The sequence below is a fragment of the Festucalex cinctus genome, chromosome 5, assembly GCF_051991245.1.
Source record: "Festucalex cinctus isolate MCC-2025b chromosome 5, RoL_Fcin_1.0, whole genome shotgun sequence".
Taxonomy (NCBI): domain Eukaryota; kingdom Metazoa; phylum Chordata; class Actinopteri; order Syngnathiformes; family Syngnathidae; genus Festucalex; species Festucalex cinctus.
This window is the reverse complement of record NC_135415.1, coordinates 30,266,997-30,280,498: the sequence shown is the minus strand read 5'-3', so window position 1 is coordinate 30,280,498 and position 13,502 is coordinate 30,266,997. Positions and strand designations below refer to the sequence as shown.

The 13,502-nt window shown below is 38.8% G+C and overlaps 1 protein-coding gene across 3 annotated transcripts in view; it reads left to right on the top strand.

The window, feature by feature from the left end:
* Window positions 1-13,502, top strand: part of dock5 (dedicator of cytokinesis 5) — a 41,270-nt gene that overhangs the window by 14,180 nt on the left and 13,588 nt on the right. For all 3 annotated transcript variants that reach the window (XR_013283601.1, XM_077521957.1, XM_077521955.1), the window contains exons 12-33: window positions 53-195; window positions 355-480; window positions 607-731; window positions 1,783-1,881; window positions 2,098-2,170; window positions 2,277-2,380; window positions 3,017-3,197; window positions 3,463-3,560; window positions 3,670-3,759; window positions 3,870-3,970; window positions 4,077-4,211; window positions 4,287-4,398; window positions 5,982-6,052; window positions 6,224-6,330; window positions 6,503-6,639; window positions 8,861-8,956; window positions 9,171-9,269; window positions 9,988-10,158; window positions 10,259-10,359; window positions 11,973-12,031; window positions 12,254-12,408; window positions 12,647-12,732. Coding sequence is in view for 2 of the 3 variants with exons in the window: in XM_077521957.1 (XP_077378083.1) it covers window positions 53-195; window positions 355-480; window positions 607-731; window positions 1,783-1,881; window positions 2,098-2,170; window positions 2,277-2,380; window positions 3,017-3,197; window positions 3,463-3,560; window positions 3,670-3,759; window positions 3,870-3,970; window positions 4,077-4,211; window positions 4,287-4,398; window positions 5,982-6,052; window positions 6,224-6,330; window positions 6,503-6,639; window positions 8,861-8,956; window positions 9,171-9,269; window positions 9,988-10,158; window positions 10,259-10,359; window positions 11,973-12,031; window positions 12,254-12,408; window positions 12,647-12,732 (2,469 nt within the window). In the remaining variant the exon portion in view is untranslated. The remainder of the gene's footprint in view (window positions 1-52; window positions 196-354; window positions 481-606; window positions 732-1,782; window positions 1,882-2,097; window positions 2,171-2,276; window positions 2,381-3,016; window positions 3,198-3,462; window positions 3,561-3,669; window positions 3,760-3,869; window positions 3,971-4,076; window positions 4,212-4,286; window positions 4,399-5,981; window positions 6,053-6,223; window positions 6,331-6,502; window positions 6,640-8,860; window positions 8,957-9,170; window positions 9,270-9,987; window positions 10,159-10,258; window positions 10,360-11,972; window positions 12,032-12,253; window positions 12,409-12,646; window positions 12,733-13,502) is intronic.

Genomic DNA, 13,502 nt, shown 5'->3' with positions numbered 1-13,502 from the left:
TGTGGTTGCCGTGCTCCGTTTTTCTTATTTCCACCTTGATGCACATTCTCAGGATAGCGATGGAGACCTACATTCGTCAGAGGCAGCTCATCATGTCTCCCCTCATCCCATCTCGAGTCATCGGAGAGAATGAGCCACTCACTGCTGTTTTCAACAAAGTCATTGCCACGAGGGAGGTCAATCACAAAGGCCAGGGTAAAAATGAAGCGCTCACATAGGTTCTGTCCCCTGTGAGTTTGGAGAACGTTCAAAATTGACCTTTTTGTTTTGAGGGAAATTTCATGTGTGCGGGTCTACAGTGTGGGTTTTTTTGGTGTCTGCCTCGTTGATTTGCTTTTTCATGTTTGCTGGCAGGGTTGTTTGTGACCCTCAAGCTGCTCCCAGGGGATCTTGCACAGGTCAGGAAGGACTACCCGCACTTTGTGGACCGCAGCACAGCGATAGTCAGAAAAATGGGCTTTCCGGAAATCATCCTCCCAGGTGACTTAGGTCTTTGTTTGCTCTATATACGATAGGCTCACGCTCATTCTAATTGCCTAGAAAAGCGCAAGTAGGGTACATGAATTGTTGGCACGTTTACCTGATGATCTTTTCTCCTTGCTCCAGGTAACGTGAGGAATGATATTTACGTAACCTTGCTGCAGGGAGAGTTTGACCGTGGTAAAAAGAAGACACCCAAGAATGTGGAGGTCATACTGAGTGTGCATGATGATGAAGGCAACGTCATGGAGGTAATATTGGTCCGCTGAATCAATATTTCACCAGCATGACAATATTTCACCTTTTATTCAATACTGGAAAGGGCTTCAACAATATACAATAACAAATTCTATTGCATGCCTTTTGACTAAATCATTTTAATTAATATTTGTTTTTATTTAGTCTCCCTCCTCCCCATGTATACAGTTGCATACCCAAGTCAGTCCTTTTTTTTGTTTTGTTTTTGGTAATTGGTATAGATCGATTAAGGGCCGTATTACGTGAAATCAAACGGTACTAATTTTCGCTGTCTACGTGGATCCTTTTAAGTTGTGACTGTGTGGGAGCGAAAGTGTTGCCGTTTTTTTCTATTGCACACTTGAACGCAGCACCTACAAAATGACGTCATTCTTGCATACTTTCACACTTGCTAAAAATACCTTATATACTTATACAGTATATGTATATTGCAAAATACAGATTAATTTTAAAATTATATAATGCATAAAAAAAAAATAAAAAAAATCCCCCCAGCCCCCAATGCATTTCAGTGATCGTTAATTATACGCGGGTTTTTGCTATTCACAGGCCTGCCTGATCCATATTCCCCGCGAATAGTGGAGGTCAACTATAAATATATTGTTCAAAAATAAACTTTCCTTTTCAACTCCCAGTTATGCATTGCATGGCACAATGCATTTAATTAATGAAGCTATAAGGACGTAATCTTTCTCATGTGTGTATTTGTGTTATGTTACTGTAACACACTTGTATGCATTGTGTGTATTTGCATGTGTAAAAACATTTGAACAACGTTTGAACAGTTGCTGCGTGTAATTACTACAATGTAGACTGTCTAATGACGACTGAGTGATGTAATTGACAAACTAGTGCTGTGATGTAATTATGTTGCATATGTAGACCGTCCAAGGACAAAAAGAAGGTGGAGCCTAAATTGTAGGACAAACCAACGTATAATATAATGTAATAAATGGCCCGCAAAATTCTGCAGTTTTAATTTGTATTCATGTGAAGTCTTCATTCTTAATGTTAATAGCATTTTTTATTTTTTTTATTTTATAGAAGGCAATATTTCCTGGGGCCGGTTACGATGGTATCACAGAGTACAAGTCTGTCATATACTACCAGGTGAAGCAACCCTGTTGGAACGAAACAGTGAAGGTAAGCTTAAGTCACGGACCCGCATGCACCATTGAACATGACATCCCGTGGCTCAAATTAATTTATGAAATGGATTTAGTGCAGCTCGGTGCAATGAAATCATATTAAAGGAGAGATACCCAGACACAATGTGCTGATAGTGTCAATTGCACATACAATTACGTATGTATTTTCGCAGCCGTAATTCCTCTGATTTTTTTGTCTTCTGTCTGCAAGGTGACAATTCCCATTGAAGACGTGTGCCGCTGTCACCTGAGGGTGATGTTTCGACATAGATCCTCCCAGGACTGTGAGTCACGATGACTTACTGTGACTTAGTTGTATGACAACCACCCACATGTAATCCCCGCACCGTGCTAAATAGAGCTCATCTTCCGCTCCTCTCTATCCTTCAGCTAGGGACAAATCAGAAAAACCCTTTGGCATGGCTTTTGTCCGCCTAATGAGAGGAGACGGAACGACACTCAGGGACGGAAGGCATGAACCTATCGTCTATAAGGTAGTCACTCTCCATGGCTTGTACTTGAATTAACTCATTTACTCCCAATAACGTGTAAATACATTTTTTTTTTAAGTGTCTGAAAGACGTATTTATACGTCTTTTGTTTTTTGTTTTTATGCTAGAGCATACAGAAGGCTTTGATGCAGCCTCTCAACTGCAAAGAACGGTTGCAGAAATGGTAGTTATTACACAAACGGCCAGCAGGTGGCAGCAGAGCAAAGGAGATCAACCAGGACCATCTAGAAAAAAAGCAAAATTACTTATCGTTTTGAATAGATTTGTGAAAACTGATGAAACTTAGCTCTCTTCTAATGCTAATTGCTGCAAAACGGAAACAGATAGAAACATACTTTTTTTTCTGATGAAAGAAGAGACTTTAATCTTTCTTTTGATAGGTTCCATACTTTTATAGCAATAGAACACAATATTCTGTGGGCCTTGCAAAATCAGTCAAAATCCAGTAAAACAGCCGGGAGCAAACGGGATTGCGAAATGTGAAAATGGCGGCGAGTGAATGAGTTAAGAAAAAAAATAAAATCGCATTGTCGGTGCACAACTGACAGTGTGTACTATATAGATTTAGTCTTATTTACCACAAGACTCATTCCATCTTTTTTTTTTTAACATTCTTAGGTTGATGTGAAAAGAGCAGATGATGCAAAGGTTTATCTGACCTTGCCAGGGACCTGGGCCGAAGTGGAGGAGAAGCAGAAACAAACCGGGAAGCAGTTCCACCATTCAGGAGTGATCCCGGTCACTAAGGACAGCTTTCAGATTTCCACACTTACTTGCTCCACTAAACTCACTCAGAATGGTATTTGACCAGCCTTTTTTTTTTTTCTGTCTGCCTAAAAATAAAATATCTCTTGTTCTCAAATACTTTTTAGAGAAGTTTTAAATTGAAAGGTGGTGCAACACACAGCCAATCACCTCCTATGCCAAGTTGAATGAATTTAATTGAGCCATTGTTACTTGTTATATTGCAGACAGATTGAGGTTTATTACTGGTTGGATGTGATTCATCAACCTTTAATTGATGCTCCGATGAATATTAAACTGGTGTGTTCCCAAATCTTTAGTTGATCTCCTCGGCCTGTTGAACTGGAGGTCTAACCCAGATGATCTTGACCAGATCCTGCAGAGACTGATGGAGGTCGAAGGCGGGGAGATAGTTAAAGTAATGTCACATTAAACATTTAATATGGCGCTATATACGAGACACTTTAAGAGAATTTTTAATGAGAATTTTGTAATAAGCTGAGTTTTTTTTTTTTTTTTCTTCACAGTTTCTCCAGGATACTCTTGATGCTCTGTTCAACATCATGATGGAGACTTCAGAAAAGGACACCTATGACACACTGGTTTTCAACGCCTTGGTTAGTATTTGATATGCAGTTGATACTTGATACCTGTTTTCCTTTTGGCAAGACAGTGAATGCTGTGCATTTTCTTCCGCTCCTAATTGGGTTCCGTTTTCCCCCTCTAGGTTTTTATTATCACGCTGATTGGTGACATCAAATTCCAGCACTTTAACCCGGTCCTTGAAACCTACATTAACAAGCACTTCAGCGCCACTTTGGCTTACATGTGAGTGGCTGCCATCTTAAATTACTTGCTTATTTGTGTGGGTCTCCACCTACCTTTAAAGTGTGGTAATCATAAGCGCTAAAGTCAAACGTATTTGCATTTTAAGGAAGCTTACCAAGGTGCTCAACTACTATGTGGGCCACGCGGAGGAGCCTGCCCTCACTGAGAAGCTCTATGCGGCACTCAAAGCTCTCAAGTATTTGTTCAGGTTTATTGTCCAGTCTCGGATCCTCTACCTAAGGTATCTGAGGGGTACTCGTACTCCCACTCGCTCTTTTGCTTTGGAAGATTAGCTTAATATGATCCACCTTTTTAGGTTCTATGGAAACAGTGAAGATGGGGATGCTTTCTTCAACTCCATTCGCTCTCTCTTCCTGTCTTTCAACACTCTCATGGACAGACCACTTGATGAGGGAGTGAAAATAAAGGTTTGTTTTGTTCTTAGTACTGCCAAAAGCTGTAAATGAACAAATGCTGCGTCCATTGCTGTGTGACTAGTCAAGTTTGGGCTGCAGCACACTGTGGCAGAATTCCACCGAGCACTCGCTTATGTGTGGGGTATTCTGCCAGAAAATTTCACAAGTGGCCGAGCCTCAGCCACTGGTTTTGCGACGATTGGCAAATATTAGCCAATCAAAATGCACCAAAGTTTTCCACACAGAGGAAAAATATATTTCCGTGTTTGAAAGCGAGTTGTACAGAATTGCACAAGAGATGGGTAACGGTCTGCATATATTGTTTTACACTTAAAGGAACACAAGACTGGGCGGCACAGTGCTGACTGGTTAGCAAGTCCGCCTCCCAGTTCTGAGGACTCGGGTTTGAGTCCAGGCTCCGACCTTCCTGGGTGGAGTTTGCATGCTCTCCCCGTACCCATGTGGGTCTTCTCCGGGTACTCCGGTCTCCTCCCACATCCCAAAGACATGCATGGCAGGTTAACTCATTCACTGGCCGCCATTTTCACATTTCGCAATCCTGTTCGCTCCCGGCTGTTTTACTGGATTTGGACTGATTTTGCAAGGCCCACAGAATATTGTGTTCTATTGATACCTAACAAAAGAAAGATTAAAGTCTCTTCTTTCATCAGGAAAAAAGGTATGTTATCTGTTTCCGTTTTGCAGCAATTAGCATTAGAAGAGAGCTAAGTTTCATCAGTTTTCTATTTAAAATTGTAAGTAATTGAGCTTTTTTTCTACATGGCCCTGGTTGATCTCCTTTGCTCTGCTGCCACCTGCTGGCTGTTTGTGTAATAACTACCATTTCTACAACCGTTCTTTGCAGTTGAGAGGCTGCATCAAAGCCTTCTGTATGCTATAGCATAAAAAACAAAACAAAACAAAAAACGTATAAATACGTCTTTGGGACACTTACAACATTAAAAAAAACGTATTTATACGTTATTGGGAGTAAATGATTTAATTGGGCGCTCCGAATTGTCCGTAGGTGTGCTTGTGAGTGTGGATGGTTGTTCATCTCTGTATGCCCTGCAATTGGCTGGCAACCAGTCCAGGGTGTCCCCCCGCCTACTGCCCAAAGCCAGCTGAGATAGGCTCCAGCATCCCCCGCGGACATAAGCAGCGTACGTAAAGTGCCAGTTTGCATCCTTGTTGAGGCAACCTGCATGTTACTTGATTTACACTTTCTATCTTTTTATCAATTCAAAAAGTGACACATTACAGCATTTTGTACGGAGAGCAGCATAACGCGATGCGGCCTTGCTCAGTTCGCATTTGCAGGGAGCTTATAAACTGAATTGCCCAATGTGCGGGCGGGACGAGTGGCCAATTGTCTTTTTTTTTGTTTTTTGTTTTTTGTTTTTGTGATGGCGTGCCGAGTGGGATTCGGGAGCATCGCGCAGTCTGCAGCAGCCCTTATGAATAGTTGAACAATTCAATACGCTTTAAAGTAGTTGTAGGCTACCTCCTGGCATTGTCATCCAGGTAAAGAAAAGCTCTGCTGAGTTTGTCTCCAATACACCTAACTTCAACTTGCTGACACTTTGTATTTTCAGGGGGCGATATTGAAATACCTCCCCAGCATCATTAATGACATCCAGTCTGTGTTTGATCCTGTGGAGTTAAGGTAATTCTCAAGGGGGACTGCACAGCTTGGAATCATACTTTTTTCCATCATCAATTATTTGTACGATTTTTCTCTCAATCCTGCTGCTGTAAGGTCAACAACACATTATGTGAACTGCATTTGTCTGAGACAGTTACAACATAAGAAGTGATGTGCATTCTCATTTTACAGCATTCTGCTCGCAAAGTTTATCGAGAGCATTCCCGACTCCCAACTTGTGCGTCAGAAGCTCGGCTGCATGTGCAAAATGGTGGAGAGTGACCTTTTCATGCAGCCAGGTGGGATTTTTTTTTTTAAGCCCGAAGCCACATAAGGAAATTTCACACAAGATGCATTGAAAACACAAACTACTGCCTCACGCTCATATAAAACTTTTTTTTGTCACAGCCCCTACAGGGACTAGAAATGTCATAATGTGGCCACATTCATTTCTCTGCTTTGCTTCCACAGATTGTCGAGATGTGCTTCTACCACTTGTCAATGACCAGCTGAGTGGACAGCTGGACGATCACTCCAGTAAACCCGACTTCGAAGCCTGTGTCCAACTGCTGAGCACCGTTTTGGACATACTGGATCGCAAGGACGTGGTAAGGAATCTCACTTAACAGTTCAAAATGGCTGCCACCTCGGGATGTAATTACAGAAGCATCTTGTCGAAATAAGATTACGGGCACAAATGGCCAGGGTTTATAGATATACAGATTTACATATGAATAGAAAAGCTTAAATCATCAAATGCTTCAGATTTGGCGCATATGCTGTCAAATACATAAATCCATGTGAATGCAGAGAGACAAAAGCATTTACACTAATGTACTTGTGCATTGGGAAAAATGCTTCCTTTTGATGGGATACTAACACGAAAGCATTTGCACACTTCGCAAATGTATTTACTTGTGTTGTTGCTATCCTTTTGCTCATTCCTATGAACTCTAATTGAGGGGGGGGGTTATAGGGGGTCCGTTGCAGTATGAGGTGGGCGGTGGCCAAAGGCTGGAACCTTGACAGACTGATAACTGGCTGTTGAAACGTGAAATGTCACCTATCAGGCAGCTATCGAGGTTGCGCTGAATTTATTGCCCCCTGGCTTGGTGCCTGTGTTAGCCTTCTCCCTCTCCCTAGCTAGGGCTTTGATTTACTTTTTTTTTTTTTTTTTTTTGTCACATAGCAGCTTAGAGTACCCAACCTTTTAGGAGTCATTTTTGGGGGTGCTGGAGAGCACTCCCACAGAGTATACTAAATTGTTCACCTGGGAGATTTTAGGAACTTTAAAGTTATCATATTATTCAGCTTTTCCACATACTAAAATAGTTCTCAAATGTGCCAAAGACATGTCGGTGACATGCGTTTGTCAAGGGGCATGTCACTTTTATGTAAATATCTGCACCAGGCCACGCCCATGCCATCCCCTTCTCTCTCGAAGGGGCTGTGATTTCGGCTCTGGTGGCCATATTTAACTCATTCACTCGCCGCCATTTTCACATTTCGCAATCCCGTTCGCTCCCGGCTGTTTTACTGGATTTTGACTGATTTTGTGATTTTTGTGTTCCATTGCTATAAAAGCATGAAATCTATCAAAAAAAAAAAAAGATTAAAGTCTCTTCTTTCACCAGGAAAAAAAAAAGTATGTTTCTATCTGTTTTAGTTTTGCAGCAATTAGCATTAGAAGAGAGCTAAGTTTCATCAGTTTTTACAAATCTATTTAAAATTGTAAGTAATTTCGCTTTTTTTCTACATGGCCCTGGTTGATCTCCTTTGCTCTGCTGCCACCTGCTGGCCGTTTGTGTAATAACTACCGTTTCTGCAACCGTTCTTTGCAGTTGAGAGGCTGCATAAAAGCCTTCTGTATGCACTAGCATAAAAACAAAACAAAAAAAACAAAACAAAAAAACAACAACGTATAAATACGTCTTTGGGACGCTTACAACATTTTAAAAAAAAGGATGTAGTGTAGTACAACCGTCTTTTACATATTTGAGAACTATTTTAATATGTGGGAAAAGTGGCATAACGTTTTACCTTTAGAAAAAGTAGCATCACCTTACTCCAGACTATGTTGTTTTCAAAAAGTCACGTCAGCTCGATGGCGAGTTGCCAGCCACGGCAAAATCACCATCAAATTACCATAAGCGAACTTTGCTGGCATATTCAAATTATCTATATATTTTTTAATTACTTTATGGATTAAATCCATAAATATGAATCGCTTTAGTTCATTAGTTCAATGAAATTATCTTTTTTTTTTTTTTTTACTTGAATCTGAAGGTGTTTTCTGACCACATTTTGGATCAATATCATAAAAGAGCGTTTTCCAAAGAAGCCAGTTTCTTGACACAAAAAAAAAAAACGTATTTCTCCAGAACCAATCATTGTGCGTTGTACTCAGCCAGATTGAAATGACCATTCCAAGTCAAAGCTTTCATGTGGAAAGTCTCACTTTTGGCAAATCTTGTCATGTTGCTACTTCTTATAACAAAATGTGCAGCTTTGTTGTCACTATTTCCCTTTTCAATTTCTTAGGGAATTAGAATTCCTCGTCTGGCTTGCGTTTGATAATTATCATCCCCTTCTAACTGGCCAGTTTGTTTTGGATGAAATGTTTCTTTTGTCATCGTTGTCAGATTTTTTTTTTTCCCCATCACATTTTGTTGTGGAGTAGGTTCAACTTTTTTGCTTTTGTACATAATAGCACATTACTCAAATTTAGTAATTGACAATATTATGAAACCACGGTATTAAATCAACTAAATGAATATTTCTCTCTCATGCTACCAAAGTGCATGTGAAGGTGTGATTGCATTTGTGCAGGGTCCGACCAGGGTCCACGTTCAGCTGACAATGGAGCGCCTCCTTCGCAGGGTTAATCGGACCGTCATCGGCATGGACAGATCGTCTCCCCTCATTGTAAGTGTGATATTACTGCTTGAATACGTCCTCAGGAAATGTAGGCATTCGTAACAAACACGACTCTCTTTATAAAAGGGGGAACATTTACTAATAGTAATACTTAACATTTGCCTGAATAAAACAAATTGGTGCTCTGAATGTTTTGCTTTTGTGTGGAATGGGGGCTTACTGTCATTTAATGTCATGTAAAAAATAACCTTCTCTGTGACAGGGCCACTATTTATCCTGCATGACGGCCATCCTGAAGCAGATGGATGACATGCATTATGCTCACTATATTGGCACTTTTAAGACGAGACAGGACATCATCGTAAGTGTCCTGGCGATGTCCTCGTTATTTGCTGTATGCCTCACCCTGTAACAATCGATCATTAATGGACATTAAACCACTTTCTACACCTATACAGAAAATTTGATTCTGAACATATCATGCACTTGATGGGACTAGGGGTGTGAATTGCCTAGTACCTGACGATTCGATTCGTGTCACGATTCACAGGTCACGATTCGATTCGATACCGATTAATCCCGATCCGAATTTATAAGTCGATTGTTGCGACTTTTTTCATTCAAATTTAGAAAATACTAATCAGTAAACTTGTAGAGTGTAAGATTTGTATGAAAATATATCATTTATTTATCTGAAACTTCAGTCTTATCGAGGTTGTAATCTGTTTCATGCTTGAACAGCATTAAAATAAAATATTAAGGCTTAATGCTCCGTTCATATAACATTCTTCCATGCTCAAGGTGTGAACCCTAACCCAAAGTAAGACGTTTTGTTGAATATTTTTCCATTAAAAATGGAAGTTTAAAAATCGATTCAGCCGCCTATTGAATCGATTCGAGAATTGTGCGATGTAGTATCGCGATATATTGCCGAATCGATTTTTTTTTAACACCCCTAGGAATGACATTGTGGGCTTCTCGTGGTCGGAACATGATGAAGCCTGACATGGAGCAGTGTTGTCTTTTTGTTTTAATTGGTTTTCAACTGGCACTCATGATGAAGTTTCTCCTGTCATCAGGACTTCCTCATGGAGACGTTCATCATGTTCAAGGACCTCATGGGGAAGGTCTTCCCTGCTGACTGGATGATTATGAACCTGGTGCAGATGCAAGTCTTCCTGAGGGCCATAAACCAGTATTCCGATGTCCTCAACATGTATTTCTTAGACCAAGCGCATTTTGAACTACAGGTGTCTTTTCTTAGTTCAGTTTTGTGAATTAATCAACCAGAAACTCGTTGTGTATTGACATGATAATGGTTTAGTATTTTCCACCTGTTTACCTCCACAGCTGTGGAATAGCTACTTTCATTTGACCGTGGCATTCCTCACCCACACGACACTGCAACTTGAGTCCTTCTCGCAAGAGAAACGCAACAAGATACTCAACAAGTGAGATTTTTCTATTCATGTGGTTTATGAATTTGTCCCATCCAAGATGCCTTGGATTTGCTCCTGCTAAGATTTTTAGTTACACAATGCAGGCCACAGATTTATTTTGGGCATATTCACAATATGCTCAAATGCACACTGCCCTCAAAGTATAGTAACAGTGAGTCAATTCCATTATTATTACAACAGAGATTGAATTAATAATAACAATAATAATAATAATAATAAAATGAAAAATAAGAATTCAATCAATCAATAAAAAAAAGGTTATTACACCAGAGATTGAATTAATAATAATAATAATAAGAAGAAGAAAAATAAAATAAAAATAACAATTCAATCAATCAATAAATAATCATTTTCAGCAAAAATAATAGAATTGTCTCACTGTTACTATACTTTGAGGGCAGTGTGCATTTGAGCATATTGTGAATATGCTCAAAATAAATCTTGCAGCTTTTACTTACATGGACAAAGTTGCTGGTACTGTGAGTTGATTCAATATAAATCCTCAGTTGTTATTGAAATAATTTCAATGAGGAGGCTGGCAATGCCAATTTACATATTGGAAGACACAGGCAAAACTGTAGGATAATATAAGTAATAGATAGGAAAAGATTGCTAGTAAATATTACATGTAATTCTCTTTTGAATCTGTGTGATCAAGGTGCAGGTGCAATATGTGAAGGAGGTGTTTACAAATATAGCTTCTTTGTTATAGCGGAATCTTAGCAGTAGTTGTAAATACATTTGATGACAAACCCATCTTTTTAGTCTTATAGTATCGCAAAAATAAACAATGTTGTAATTGTAATACTTTACTACAGCAAGCAGCAGTTTGGCCGACATGTTCTCATAATTTTGGAGTGGAGTTTATTTCAGACATATTTTAACTCATTCACTCCCAGCCATTTTCACATTTCGCAGTCCCGTTCGCTCCCGGCTGTTTTACTGGATTTTGACTGATTTTGCAAGGCCCACAGAATATTGTGTTCAATTGCTATAAAAGCATGGAACTTATCAAAAGATTTCATCAGAAAAAAAAGTATGTTTCTATCTGTTTCCGTTTTGCAGCAATTAGCATTAGAAGAGAGCTAAGTTTCATCAGTTTTCACAAATCTATTTAAAATTGTAAGTAATTGAGCTTTTTTTCTACATGGCCCTGGTTGATCTCCTTTGCTCTGCTGCCACCTGCTGGCCGTTTGTGTAATAACTACCATTTCTGCAACCGTTCTTTGCAGTTGAGAGGCTGCATCAAAGCCTTCTGTATGCTCTAGCATAAAAAAACAACAACAAAAAAACGTATACATACGTCTTTGGGACACTTGGAGCATTGAAAAAAACGTATTTATACGTTATTGGGAGTAAATGAGTTAAGATTTACATATGAGCTAAGATAGCCTTTTTTTTTTCTTTTCTTTTTTTTTTGTGCATATTTCTAACCGATTTTGTCATGCGTGATTGACAACTTTCCCACTGAGTAGACTTGAATTTTACACTGTAATTTTATGTATTTACTTTATGTATTAAAATGTTATGGTCCCATGAGACACAATTTGGATTGGAATGAATTTCTAGCTTTCATGAGGAAAATATGTTCTAATTTGCTACAGATATGGTGATATGAGGAAGACGGTTGGCTTTAAGATAAGAGATATGTGGTACAATCTTGGTGAGTAGTTGCTACCATCAAATGTTGTCTTGTATCATATATTTTTGTGAAATTGACTTATTTGGTGCCTGCCACTAATGCAGTCAGAATAACAAGACAATGTTTTGATTGTTCCGTTTCACTGCACTGTTTTGTTTGCAGCATTATTATTAAATTGCCTTCTGACGAAGATACAGCTCTTATTGCCTTCTCAAATCATGCTCATCTTTTGTTGTCCTTCAGGCCCCCATAAAATGAAGTTCATCCCCTCCATGGTGGGACCTATTTTGGAGGTGACTTTGGTGCCTGAGCCCGAGCTAAGGAAGGCCACAATTCCCATCTTCTTCGATATGATGCAGTGTGAACACAATTTCAGCCCTGGGCGCACATTTGAAACGGTACAATCTCCAATCTTATGCTCTGTGTGTTTTCTTTAAATACCGTCACAGATTTTTTTTGATACATCACTTGTGGTCTATTTGACTCTGTGCTTGTAAGTGTCCATCATCGTTTGTTGTGCATCTTTTTTTCCGCCCCAGAACAATACATTTTACAAAGAAAGTATAGGAAGTAAAAATGACGCTGTCAGTGTTACCAGTGCAAGAAAACTATTTACCCATAATTGTCTTCTTTCAGTTTGAAAATGAACTGATAACCAAACTGGATCAAGAGGTTGAAGGCGGTCGAGGAGATGAGCAGTACAAAGTCCTGCTGGAGAAAACGTAATTTTTTGGCACTTATTCTCATAGGCAAATGTTTCTTTGCTATTAGATATTCCCCAGTAGCTAAATAGACACGTTTTTGGTCTAAAACTCGGGACAAATGGCTTACAGATTTTGTTTTATTATTTTTTTTTTGAAGGATCTAGTACAGGGGTGTCCAAACTTTTTCATTTGAGGGCCACAAAGAGAAACTCAGAAGGACTCAAGGGCCACATCATGTTATGAAGAGAAATTGTTTAGTCCTAAAAATTTTACAAATAATTTATTTATGCTTTTGCATATTTAGAAAAATGCTACAGTATATAAACCAATTTATTTGTAATATGGCAGTAGGGTTAATATTATAGTTTGGGAATTTTTCATTTTAGTTAGATTTGATTAAGTTTCAGGGTGGTTCTGTTAGTTTTTTTTTTTTTAGTTTAGTTCTTTTAAAAAAATGCTTAATTTTAGTTTAGTTTATTAGTTTTAGTATTATTTTTTTTAATGTGTATTACTTGTGCGCAATATTTAAAAAACAGCATGGGAGCAACATCATCTTTTGGTGCTTTTCTATTGGCTGCTGCTAGATGACATCACTTCTGTGTGACATACTTACAAACGTCATTATTCTGGTTTATAGCAAAATAAATCTACAAAAAAAAAAATCACATTTAAAATCATCCCCAAAGGCTCATGCATTAAATTAATTACCAAAGACTAAAACGAAGGACATGTTTGCTATAATTATTATAGTTAGTTTTAGTTAGTTTTATAAACATAAAATGTAGTTT